The sequence below is a fragment of the Oncorhynchus gorbuscha genome, linkage group LG07 (genome assembly GCF_021184085.1).
Source record: "Oncorhynchus gorbuscha isolate QuinsamMale2020 ecotype Even-year linkage group LG07, OgorEven_v1.0, whole genome shotgun sequence".
Taxonomy (NCBI): domain Eukaryota; kingdom Metazoa; phylum Chordata; class Actinopteri; order Salmoniformes; family Salmonidae; genus Oncorhynchus; species Oncorhynchus gorbuscha.
This window is the reverse complement of record NC_060179.1, coordinates 25,014,327-25,027,821: the sequence shown is the minus strand read 5'-3', so window position 1 is coordinate 25,027,821 and position 13,495 is coordinate 25,014,327. Positions and strand designations below refer to the sequence as shown.

Genomic DNA, 13,495 nt, shown 5'->3' with positions numbered 1-13,495 from the left:
CTTCTCTTTGCCCCTCTCTCCATCCCCTGACCTCTCTTAGCCTCTCTCTTCCCTTCTCTTTGCCTCTCTCTCCATCCCCTGACCTCTCTTAGCCTCTCTCTTCCCTTCTCTTTGCCCCTCTCTCCATCCCCTGACCTCTCTTAGCCTCTCTCTTCCCTTCTCTTTGCCCCATCTCTCCATCCCCTGACCTCTCTTAGCCTCTCTCTTCCCTTCTCTTTGCCCCATCTCTCCATCCCCTGACCTCTCTTAGCCTCTCTCTTCCCTTCTCTTTGCCCCATCTCTCCATTCCCTGACCTCTCTTAGCCTCTCTCTTCCCTTCTCTTTGCCCCATCTCTCCATTCCCTGACCTCTCTTAGCCTCTCTCTTCCCTTCTATTTGCCTCTCTCTCCATCCCCTGACCTCTCTTAGCCTCTCTCTTCCCTTCTCTTTGCCCCATCTCTCCATTCCCTGACCTCTCTTAGCCTCTCTCTTCCCTTCTCTTTGCCCCTCTCTCCATCCCCTGACCTCTCTTAGCCTCTCTCTTCCCTTCTCTTTGCCCCATCTCTCCATCCCCTGACCTCTCTTAGCCTCTCTCTTCCCTTCTCTTTGCCCCATCTCTCCATCCCCTGACCTCTCTTAGCCTCTCTCTTCCCTTCTCTTTGCCCCATCTCTCCATTCCCTGACCTCTCTTAGCCTCTCTCTTCCCTTCTCTTTGCCCCATCTCTCCATTCCCTGACCTCTCTTAGCCTCTCTCTTCCCTTCTATTTGCCTCTCTCTCCATCCCCTGACCTCTCTTAGCCTCTCTCTTCCCTTCTCTTTGCCCCATCTCTCCATTCCCTGACCTCTCTTAGCCTCTCTCTTCCCTTCTCTTTGCCTCATCTCTCCATCCCCTGACCTCTCTTAGCCTCTCTCTTCCCTTCTCTTTGCCCCATCTCTCCATCCCCTGACCTCTCTTAGCCTCTCTCTTCCCTTCTCTTTGCCCCATCTCTCCATCCCCTGACCTCTCTCTTCCCTTCTCTTTGCCCCATCTCTCCATCCCCTGATCACTCTTAGCCTCTCTCTTCCCTTCTCTTTGCCCCTCTCTCCATCCCCTGACCTCTCTTAGCCTCTCTCTTCCCTTCTCTTTGCCTCTCTCTCCATCCCCTGACCTCTCTTAGCCTCTCTCTTCCCTTCTCTTTGCCCCATCTCTCCATCCCTCTCTATGTTGGTCTGTTACATTATTTGGTGGGGTGTAAAGAACTCCCTGAACCCTTCACCAGAGGGAAGAGGTGACAGGGAGGTCAGCTCAGCAGCACCACAGGCTCTTCAGAGAGAGAGAGAGAGAGAGAAAGGTTCTGAGGCGGTCAGGAGGTAGTGACCGGGACGGGCAGGCATAAGACGAGGCGAACTCCAGCTTCTCCGACTTCCTCCGCGACGTTAATTATTGATGTTATCAACTGGGTATGCCTGTCCTCCCCTACTTAAATCATTTCCCCTCACAGTCATGGATAAAGTGCTTTAACACTATTAGCAGCGCCCCCAGCTCCCCAGACAAGGCAGCCATTTGAGCGCGGGAGATTATTCTGCAAGAGTGCCTGCACTTGCCTTACAAGGAGTCGGATGCAATAACAGCGTCATTCAAATGGAATGAAAACTGAAGTGGTCTGAAAGTGGTGCCTTGCTGCGTGCCAGAGACTTTAGCCGCATGTCACTCCGGAGCTGTGAGTGCTCGGTTCATGACACAACCACGTTTACAGACAAAATCAAACCTCTGTCCGGTTCAAATGGCTTTGTGTCATTGTCCCTAAATTCTGTAGAGGATTGGGGAAGATGAAAATTAAATTTCACAAATTATATTTCACAAGTGGTGTGAAAGATAAGGTTGCTGTGACAGTGTTTAGTCCTGACATTTAGTGTCAGTGCCACCTACAGAAGGATGTTGCATGGTCTGACATATAACTGTGTTAGAAAAAACATCCAACACAGAAGTTTTACATTTCACAGTAGCTCATAAGTTGTCCAAACCAACACACACACTTGTGACTATAGATCACTCCGTATAGATAATTGTTTTCCTTTAAAAAAATGTGAAGTCTGCTCAATTGTCTAATACAAAACAAACTTAAACTCATAATATGACCAAAAGTATGTGGACTCCTGCTCGTCGAACGTGTCATTCCAAAATCATGGGCATTAAATGGAGTTGGTCCCCCCTTTGCTGCGTTCTCTTGGCATCCACCAAACCCAGATTCGTCCGTCGGACTGCCTGATGGTGAAGTGTGATTCATCACTCCAAAGAACGAGTTTCCACTGCTCCAGAGTCCAATGGTGGCGAACTTTACACCACTCCAGCCGACGCTTGGCATTGCACATGGTGATCTTAGGCGTGTGTGTGGCTGCTCGGCCATGGGAATCCATTTCATGAATCTCCCAACAAACATTTCTTGTGCTGACTTTGCTCGCAGAGGCAGTTTGGAAACAAGGACAGACAATTTTCACCCGCTACGCGCTTCAACACTCCCATTCTGTGAGCTTGTGTGGCCTACCATTTAGCCTCAGCCATTGCTGCTCCTAGACGTTTCCACTTCTCAATAACAGCACTTACAGTTGACCGGGGCCCCTCTAGCAGGGCAGAAATTTGACGAACGGACTTGTTGGGAAGGTGGCATCCAATGACGGTGTCACGTTGAAAGTCACTGAGTTCTTCAGTAAGGCCATTCTACTGCCAATGTTTGTCTATGGAGATTGCATGGCGGCGTGCTAGATTTTTAGATACCTGTCAGCAACAGGTGTGGCTGAAATAACCAAATATGCTCATTTGAAGGGGTGTCCACATACTTTTGTATATGGAGTGTATATCATACATGTACACAAAGAGATACTATAGTTGAATATTTAATTCATGGCTTCTAACTGTCAAGTTGGGTGTGATTGTGAGAAAGCTCTGATAATACCACTTAAACCTTGACAAAACATTCCAGGCATCCATAATTAAGAAGCCATAAAGAAGACAGACACACTAATAGGCAGCACTGAAGACAAATATAGGACTGTTTTTAGGGACGACACCACAAGAAAGCACTGAAATGGTGCAAAAACAGCATTGTCGCTTTGATCCTATTTGTTCCGTTGTAATTACGCTTTTGAAGATCAAGACGCGAGGGCCAGGGAAAATATCACTTATTCTTTTTTTACGAGAGAATCTCACACAATAGACACCCGATCTGTCTGCCGGTGGGAACTGTGGCGGCGCTTGCCATGTGCTTCGGTGGGAAGAATTGTTTTGCAAGGCAAATGTTCAAAAAAGCTTGCGTGCCTCCAATGTGGAAATTATGGGGGGAAGGTTGAATATTTCAGTGGGGATCTGTCATTTCCCTGACAGAAAGCACAGCTATTGCTGGAAAGAAAGAGGCATTACAAGTGCGGGCTGGGTTGGGTTGTAAGGGGGTTTTCAGCAGGGCTGGGCTGGGCTGCTCTTCAGGAGCTGGTGTCACGCGATGTTTGACAAACAGGACTTGCCCTCGCTGGCCCCGTGGCTCAGTGACATCTGAGAGCCACTGTAAATGTTGCCCGTTGTGTAGTTTAGTGGAAGAATTCCTTGTGGAATTTCAGCAGAAGCACACAAAATTGTTTTAACATATTGGCAACAACAACCAGTTGATCTCAGAGAATCTTCCAGTAAATATGCCACTTTTTCAGAGCTGTTGGGGATATTGTTCTGAATACATGATTTAGCTCAAGTTGTGTAAAGTCATTCACTGTAATGTCATACTTTAGTCATATATTTTTTATTCCATGTTATTCATAAGTTATTCCAACCACAAAATGTCCTGTGAAACTCTTACAAAATCACACCAATCCAAATCTGAGCAACAGACAGACAGATTATCAGCCCATTAGCCAGACCCATAACAGAACTATTTGGGTCTTTTGGTGTCACCTCCAGAACCCTCTGCGTGTGAGGCCGTTGGGCCAATCAAGTGAACCATGGCAGAGGTTAAGTGTCGAGGTCTCTGGGTTATGGGTGGGAGTAATGGCTAACAGTTCTGGGGCCTTCATGTGTAATTGTCTCGATCTCTCCCTCCATCCAGACGGACGTGATGCACCAGAACGTCTTTGATTATATCCATGTAGATGACCGGCAGGAGTTCAGAAGACAACTCCACTGGGCCATGAACCCCAGCCAGCACGGCTCATCCCAGGACCACCATTCAGCCACAGAAACTGGTGTGTATATAATTACCAGGAACAGTATGGGTAGGAAAGGTCACAGGGTTTTAGTGGAGGGAGGCCCTCTGCCTAGCAACAGTGGGAGTGAGCGAGCAGAAATGAGGAGCACTGATTCAGCAAACAGCAAGACTGGACTGTTAACTGTGCTGTTAACTCTATTCACATCCACTAACCAGACTGTGATTAATGGTCAATGTATGGGCGGAAAGTCCCAGACTATGCTCGATTATGTCAGATAGGCCTTCGTATTTCTCACAAACACACCTCATTCCAATGCCACCTCTCCACCACAGGGATAAGGTGTGTGTGAGAAGTATGAAGGCCCATCTCTAACACAATAGACTCTGCAATTGTTTACCAACACTGTAAGTCTTTTAAAGCTTGTCTACCGTAAGAAACTGGAAAAAATGGCAATATAGTGAATGTTAGTTTATTTGTTTTTATAGGAGAAGACTTTGTGGTGAGCAGCCTGTTCCATTCTCAGGAGGCGGGGGGAGTTGCTCCTGAGTTCTCTTCCTTCCTCAACCGCTGTTTCATCTCCCGTGTACGCTGCCTGCTGGACAGCACCTCTGGCTTTTTGGTGAGCGGACAAACCCATCCAGAGAACCCAGCCAGCCATGATGCCTCTATTGCGAACTAACGGGGATGTACTTACCAAAGAAAGATCTCCCATTTGGTGTCATGTTTGCTGAAATTGTAGCTTGAGTGTAGGTATACATAGAATGTTCCCATATCCCGGACATAGCAGGCCAGAAGATTTGGTGCTTGGACACAGATGTATTTACAGCCATTGGTCCACCTTCCATAGTTCTGACCAGAGTGGTTTGGAGGTTTGGATCCGTCAATGGAAACGGATGGGGCTTGAAGTTGGCCTTGATTTGAACACTGTAGGGAAGGTCAACAGAGATCCTCCTGTCAACGGGTCCATTTCGATGGCAGGCAAAGACAGCTTTGGTCGTTCTGTTATTTCTCTAGGCTGTTGTGACTGAATAAACTTGGCTTGCATCGAGACTTTTTTTCATTTTATCTTCATTACCAGAAGTGCTGAGATCAGACAAGTTGTCAGCCATAATTCATTAATAGCATACCATAATAGTGCTTCAAATTATAGTGTCCTAAATAGCATCTGGCAAACAACAAGTTCTCGACAAGAATATGCTCTTTCTACCTATTTTGGGTGCTAAACACTCCACCTCAAAGTGTGTGCGCTCTAACCTTGCCTCCCTCTGTTAGACCATGCAGTTCCAGGGGCGGCTGAAGTTCCTCCAGGGACAGAAGAAGAAGTCGGGTTCGGGGGCCCTGCTACCCCCCCAGCTGTCCCTGTTCTGTGTGGCTGTGCCTCTTCTGCTGCCCTCCATCACAGAGATGAAGATGAAGGGCATGATGATGAGGGGCAAGCAGAAGAGCGGAGGGGGCATCATCCCTGCACTAGATCATGGGTAAGGACGGAAGGACACAGCTAGACTCTGACATCATCATATAGGCTTACACTGACTATACTTGTAAATGTACTCACTTTCCAGGCTTCAAGTGATATTATTTCAAACTCCCATTTTTTGTTGATGATCAGGGCTATGTCATGCCTTATAAGGTTACTACTAACTTAAACGTTTACTGATGGGAGATGGAACTCCTTGGAGCATGGATCAGTCAGTCTAGTTTTGCCTTATCTGCAGACCAACCATTCTCAGACCATTCTTTAATTTCTTTGAACAGCAACGTCTTTGAACAGCAACTTCAGTGTGGTCCGAATAGTTAGATTTGGGACTAAGTTGGCACAGTCCAAGTGTTTGGAGTGAGAAAGGTGCAAGGTCAGCCAATGAGCCAGTCTAAGCTAGGCCCAGCACATTAACTGAACAGATCTGGGTCACCGAGGGCAAAGGCTGCCTTGCTAACCAAGTATTGGGCACAACCCCCTGTTCGCCTGGACCAATCAGAAACGACCTGTGACATCAAGAACAATAGCTTCACACAGAAGCTGGCTTCTTTCTCTTTCCACCCCCTCAAACACAAACACGCACACACACTAAAATGAGCTTTGGATGGCTCACAATACTCAATTAAGACAACAAATGGATTTTCTGTTTTTGGACGTGGGCCTGTGCTTCATGGATCATTAGGGAGGAAACCTGGCTTTGAGGGTAAAAGTTGAGTTGGAGGGCACACTCAGTAGTAGTCAGCTAGGGCCCTACCACCCCCTCTTGTGTTCATTATGAATAATGTGTAATATCTGTAAATAGTATCCTCTTTTCACTCTCCAACAGAGGTGGTTCTACCATAGAACCATGATGTTCCATGACACAACGCTTGTTCAGAGTATACGTCCAATACACATTACTTAAGCGTTAGGGATTTGACCGACTCTGATACTAAGTTATCCTGATGTAAGAGACAAGTCTGGACACTTTATAAACCTGAAGCATACCTTGGCAAGAGGGGGCAATCCTTGCTTCTGAGGGGAATTGACGATCATACGTCAAAAGAGCTTCCCATTAATTCCAGTTAAATCTGTTATGAAGCGACCTCAGTGTCTCCTCCACGACCTTGGTCTCCTCCATGACCTCAGTGTCTCCTCCACGACCTTGGTCTCCTCCATGACCTTAGTGTCTCCTCCACGACCTTGGTCTCCTCCACGACCTCAGTGTCTCCTCCACGACCTTGGTCTCCTCCATGACCTCAGTGTCTCCTCCACGACCTTGGTCTCCTCCACGACCTCAGTGTCTCCTCCACGACCTTGGTCTCCTCCACGACCTCAGTGTCTCCACAGTCTTTTACCCTCCGCCAAAACCAGCTAAATGACAGAATTGAATGATGAGTTGAGGGAGAGCGACAGAGAAGGAGAGATATTCTTTGTGGTGTTGAAAAATGACAGAATGGGTCATGCTCTCACCAGCAGAGTTCACTAAAGAGACATTCGATAGGTTTTGGTCTCTGTAGGCCTAGCCTCAACATGATGCACAGACTTTAGCCCAGAAAGTGTCATTGAACCACAGTCGGGGTCTTAAGAACTCAACATGTATCTATTTATCGCTGAGGGCATTGAAAGACAATTTGTAGGGAAGGGAAGGAAGATAACGTAGTTCTCTAGGCTAACTGATCCCCAGCTTTGGCAGGGAGTTATATAATCTGCCTGCCTGTGTTTTGATCCTGGAAAAGATTAAATCATTCCCAGAAATAAATATGGCTTCGTTTTTGTTATTCTGAGAATTTGATGTCAATGTTGTTGTTGACTTGATTATTTGAATGGACAAAATGGATAGCTGAAAGGACATGAGAAATATACGATTATTATAATCCACACACACTGTTCTGATGAGACAGGATAAAACGGGAGAATTGTATTCCTCTCTTGTTGACATATCAAAAAAGTGTCTTGTTCCCTATACGATCATCTATCTCGTATTGATGTTTATATTACTGTGTATATAGTGATGTGTATGGTGTACATTGGTGTGTGTTGATGTGTATGCATGACTCTCTGTTGAAATAAATGTTTGCATGAATATAAATAAAATAAACACAATTATTTGTACTGTAATGAACAGGAGGGATCATCTGTAGAAGTAATCAGATCATTACAACTCTGACCTAAAACAGTTGGGGCTGCAAAAATGGTTTGATTTTAGATCTAATATATGACCATTATCTCCCTACCTCTCTTCCTCCCTTGTTCCTCCATGTTGCAGTGAGAGAGAGGAGCACTTCAGGAGGCACGCTGGCAGTGTGGCGATGGTGGATGGCGGGGACCCGCTGCTCCTCAACTGCACCAGCCCCGGGGGGTCCCAGCAGCGCCTCAAGTACAAGTCGGAGGGGGGCTACTACGGCCAGGACGAGCCCCTCAACTACTGCAAGACCTCTATGGGCGGCGTCCCCCACCACAAAGGCCCAGGCGCGGACTCCCCGTGGCCCATGCGGCCTGCCTCAGGGACCGTCCGGGCTGGGCAGAGTGGCGGCTACATCCCCTCGAATCGACTCGGGAAGGCGGGCCACTACGGTAAGCCCTACCGCATGTCCCCCAGCATGTGTCATGGAGGAGGGCGAGGTAGTGAGGTCTACGTGCCCAAGATGTACGGGAGCCTCCAGACCCCCGACGGCTCGGACCCCTACTGCTTGGGAGAGGCGGTGAAGAGCGAGAATGGCTACGGCGAGTGCTACGATGGCCGCCTGCTGCCTGATATGCCCATCAAGGTGGAGCAGGACTCTGACTCGGAGAACGGCTGTGACGCCTATGGCCGTCCGTGGACGTGCCGGGAGCCCGTGGACCGTCGCTACAGCAACAGCTACGGCGACAACAACAGCCTTCAGATGAAGTCGGAGGCGGACTACTACGAGCAGTACTCGCCGTGCCAGCGGGGCAAGGCGGGTATCAGCCCCATCAGCCCACCCTACAACAACGGCCACTTCCAGAACTATAATAATGTGGGGGGCGGCAGGCCCTTGAAGAGTGTGATTAACAAGGACCTGTCCCAGTTCAGTCCCCAAAGGCTGTCCCACTCAGACCCCCTCTGTAGCAGCCAGAGCATCAACTGCATGGACGTATATGCAAGCGGCCCTGTGGAGCACAACAAGGGCTACATGCAGCAGGACTACAAGCAGGGCTACGAGTTCAAAGGTCACGGACTGCTCCATGCCATAAAGCGGGAACCCATGGACTCACCCCCGTGGTCGGACGGCAGCAGCAACAACATGAGTCACGCCATGGGGCACTCTCAGAGGAACGTTATGCCACACTGTGTGATGAACGCTGGGCAGCACAAAGCCAACCCCTATATTTATATGCAATAGACATACATCCATCCCACACTTCCTCATTCACCAGCATAATACATTGGCAGAAGACATTCAGGATATGGCTCAGGTTTAAAGACTAAGTGTTGAGACAATCAAAGAAAGGTATGGGGGGTTCCTGCCCCTGGATTTTGTTTTGATGAATGGAAGAAATTGTAGTTATTATCCGAAGCACTTTTGATGTAGTGATGCAAATTTTCTAGTCACATTTCTGTTTGTGTTTTGTGTTGTCTCCACCTGACTTCTCTGGTAGGCTGTTTAAAAATGTGATGGTAAACTGTATAAAATGTACACATTCGTGATGGGTGATACAGGATTATGTTACAGTGAGTGTATGTAAATATTTGTCTAGAAGGTTTACCCAAAGAGGGTTGTGCATGCTCTTTTTAGTCAGGTTTTTTAAATCAATTGAAGGATCATTTGAATATGGTACGCATCAGTCTGAATACACTATATGTACACAAAAGTATGTGGACACCCCTTCGAATTTGTGGATTCGGCTATTTCAGCCACACCCGTTGCTGACAGGTATATAAAATCGAGCACACAGCCATGCAATCTCCATAGACAAATGTTGGCAGTAGAATGGCTGTACTGAAGGGCTTCAATGTTGCACCGTCATAGGGTGCCACCTTTCTAACAACTCAGTTCATCCAATTTCTGCCCTGCTAGAGAAACTTCATAACGACAGCACTTACAGTTGATCAGAGCAGCTCTAGCAGGGCAGAAATTTGACGAGGAAGAGAAGTAGGGAGATAATGGTCATACATTAGATCTCAAATCAAACCATTTTTGCAGCCCCAACTGTTTTAGGTCAGAGTTGTAATGACATCTGATTACTTCTACAGATGATCCCTCCTGTTGATTACAGTACAAAGAATTGTGTTTATTTTATTTATGTTCATTCAACCTTTATTTTGACAGGGAGTCTAGCGAAATGTTAAGCCACACAAGCTGACAGAACGGGACCACCAGGTGCTGAAGTGGGTAGAGCGTAAAAATCGTCTGTCCTCGGTTGCAACACTCACTACCGAGTTCCAAACTGCCTCTGGAAGCAACGTCAGCACAAGAACTGTTCATGGCAGAGCAGCTGCACACAAGCCAAGGATCACCATGTGCAATGCCAAGTGTTAGCTGGAGTGGTGTAAAGCTCGCCGCCATTGGACTCTGGAGCAGTGGAAATGCCTTATCTGGAGTTTTGAATCACGCTTTACCATCTAGCAGTCCGGAGGACGAATCTGTGTTTGGCAGATGTCAGGATAACGCTACCTGCCCCAATGCATAGTTCCAACTGTAATGTTTGGTGGAGGAGGAAGAATGGTCTGTGGCTGTTTTTCATGGTTTGGGCTAGTCCCCTTACTTCCAGTGAAGGGAAATCTTAACGCTTTAGCATACAATGGCATCCGAAACGATTCTGTGCTTCCAACTTTGTGGAAACAGTTTGGGGCAGGCCCTTTCCTGTTTCAGCATGATAATGCACCCATGCACAAAGCGAGGTCCATACAGAAATGGTTTGTCGAGATCGGTGTGGAAAAACTTGCCTGCACAAAGCCCTAACCTCAACCCCATTGAACACCTTTGGGATGAATTGTAACACCGCCTGCGAGCCAGGCCTAATCGCCCCAACATCAGTGCCCAACCTCACTAATGCTCTAGTGGCTGAATGGAAGAAAGTCCCCGCAGCAACATCAACTCTATATTAATGCCAATGAATTTGGAATGAGATGGTCAATGAGCAGGTGTCCACATACTTTTGGTCATGAAGTGTTTCTTTTTTTAACCTTTATTTAACTAGGTAAGTTAGTTAAGAACAAATTCCTATTTTCATTGACGGCCTAGGAACAGTGGGTTAACTGCCTTGTTCAGGGGCAGAACGACAGATTTTTACCTTGTCAGCTTGGGGATTCGATCCTGCAACCTTTCGGTTACTAGTCCAACACTCGAACCACTAGTTTACCTGCCGCCCCAGTGTATGTGTGTGTTTGAGTGTGTGTGTCCAGTGTGTCCAGTTTTGCAAGAAAGGGAATTTATTGCATGGTTTTCAAATCTTTGATTTAATCCTATTCTTATATGTCTATGCACACAACTCAATCAGCTCTAGTCACTATTGTAGAGAAAGATAATGTATTGATCTCTATGGTCACTATTGCCTGTTAGGTTTCATTGTTATTACTACAAAATACATTCTCCTCCAGTCCCACCCTGACAAGACACACAAGTTACTGAATGTTGTGTAAGTTGGCAGTTCATTGTCCTATCATTCAAACTACTAAACAGAGGTTAAAACACGGTCACACTCATGTAAAGTAATCCCAGAAGGAACTGTGTTCAAAACTGTTTAAGTTGCTTTCCATGCATGCTCTTATGAATTATGAACAAAATCATGTTGCTCTGCTCTACACAAAACAAAACACGTCAACTTCAGTCTCCACAGTACAACTTTGTCTTTGGCAAAGTCAAAACAAATTATGTTTTCTTTCAATATTTCACACATGAAGCTACTGTAAAGATTTTGATGCACTACTGGGACTGACTCATTCAATAACTACCTAGACATGATGTCGAGTTGACATGCACATTGTAAATAGCTTCACCTTTGAGATTTAAAATGACTTTTATTTTTGTGTTAAATTCAGTAAATGTCCAATGATTCATATTTATTGTCTAGCCAGAATTGTATATTTAAATCCAGACATCTGGGGGCTTTGCGCTGTTTCACGAAGGACAATAAAATGCATTTTTTGATAAAACAAGTAAATACACAATTAAGATCTCTGGCTAACTTCGTAGCTGCAAGGCAGCAAGTATGTATTTGTGGCAAGTTGTTATTTTTCAGTGTTTTTCAAAAACAAGAATTACCTAATAAAAGATCATTCTTAAAGTGATGCTCCAGAACCTTTGTGTACTAGTTCATCCAATTGTGTACTACATCATCCATTCCCTATGATAATTTACATCCTGCAAAACAAAACAAAATATATATATTTTTGCAATTTATATGATATGTCACAAATCCAATTCATACGGTATGTTACATATTTGTTGTGCTTGAGATCCTGGACTTCATATTTAAGGAAGACAGAATACCGGTTCCTCTTTTCCTGTTGTCAAACCAAAACATATTGGGTATTATGGCAATATATTGTGCACAATTCATTGAAACACATTTTTTAAAACAGAAATCATGGTAACAAGGTCTGCAAAGGCTCTCTTTAGATGACATGGCTGTCTTTTAACTCAAAAAGGACATCGCAACCTTTTGCCAGCAGTTTATTATCATGCTATTGTTTATTGGCATTAATAGCTAGCTCTTTAGTGCCATATTTCAAACTGCAGTCTTATTGTCTTTCTCCATTAGAAATAGATGAGAGGAAAAACAGATATGCAGGAGCACTGCCCACTTTATGATGAATGCGGTGTAAATGCTACGTGACAGTTCCTTTGCACGACTAGGAGAATGGAACACGGACCACTTACCGCAGTCTGGGAAGAGCTGGAAACAGGGGAAATACTGTACCTTCCTATATTAAGTCAAAACCGTTAATGTAATGACACATTGTAGTAAATTATATGATATCGGGAGCCAGGCAAGTGGAGGAGGGTTCTCACTGCTCGGAATGAGGCAAGAACCTTGATTAACCTTATGATTCAAAAGACCAAAAACATAACAAAACTCAGACATGTACTGTATATTTCAACACCACACCTTTGAGCAGATACAAGTAACCACATGATAATGGAGAGATGGGATCCCTCCGTGTGCGTGTCCCAAAACAGGCTAGCAAATCTGTCACTTTTGATTTACAGTATCCTAATCAGTGATGTCAATTAACAACCATTAGCTTAGTCATTCTCACTGACTATCTGCACTGCAATCACACCAGTGGAAAGATCCCAAGGGCCCCCAATTATATACGTTTGACACGTAGTTCAGGACGGGTCAGAGCTCAACACCTTTGCTGTACCGAGCCTCAGATCAATGCTAAAAACGAGCCAGATATATAGAACTGACTCAGTGCCCTGTGGTAGTCCTAATGAGCTTGGATAGGATAGCGATGACCCTTGGTCTCATCGTCTGTACACAACTCATTTACCTACTTTGTAACTGTGCAATACAACTCATAGTTTACTTGTCGCTATGTGAAATACAGGACAAAGTCTGGATTGAAGATCCAATGAAAAGCTGGATATGACAGCACCTGACACAGTAGACTGGGTACTTTACAAAATGGTCATGTGATGCTATGATTGACCCTAAGCCGACTAGCCAGCTGGAGGGCTGTCCTCGTTGGTTTAGGAGGAAAACCAATCCTCAGAAGAGGATTACCTTCTTCCTTCCATCTTGCTATATCTGCGCCCTAATTCCCCCATAACAACCTTGTGTGTCCTACAAGGGTCATTACATTCCACGTCAAAAGTCAAAGAGGGATAGAAGGATAAGCGCTCGTGCAGGTCTGCAGTCACGTGTTATTTTAGCAAAATATGTTGGTGTAGTGGGAGAATGAGAGAGGGTGATACT

The 13,495-nt window shown here is 45.7% G+C and overlaps 1 protein-coding gene across 2 annotated transcripts in view; it reads left to right on the top strand.

Moving 5' to 3' along the window:
* LOC124039685 overlaps positions 1-10,062 on the top strand; it is a 64,868-nt gene extending 54,806 nt beyond the window's left edge. The window contains exons 6-10 of one of the 2 annotated variants that reach the window (XR_006839623.1): positions 4,050-4,185; positions 4,635-4,768; positions 5,422-5,627; positions 7,875-9,081; positions 9,901-10,062. Coding sequence is in view for 1 of the 2 variants with exons in the window: in XM_046355912.1 (XP_046211868.1) it covers positions 4,050-4,185; positions 4,635-4,768; positions 5,422-5,627; positions 7,875-8,973 (1,575 nt within the window). In the remaining variant the exon portion in view is untranslated. Of the gene's footprint in view, positions 1-4,049; positions 4,186-4,634; positions 4,769-5,421; positions 5,628-7,874 lie in introns of both variants that reach the window. The other variant, XM_046355912.1, reaches the window with a different exon arrangement.
* The last annotated feature ends 3,433 nt before the right edge of the window (positions 10,063-13,495 follow it).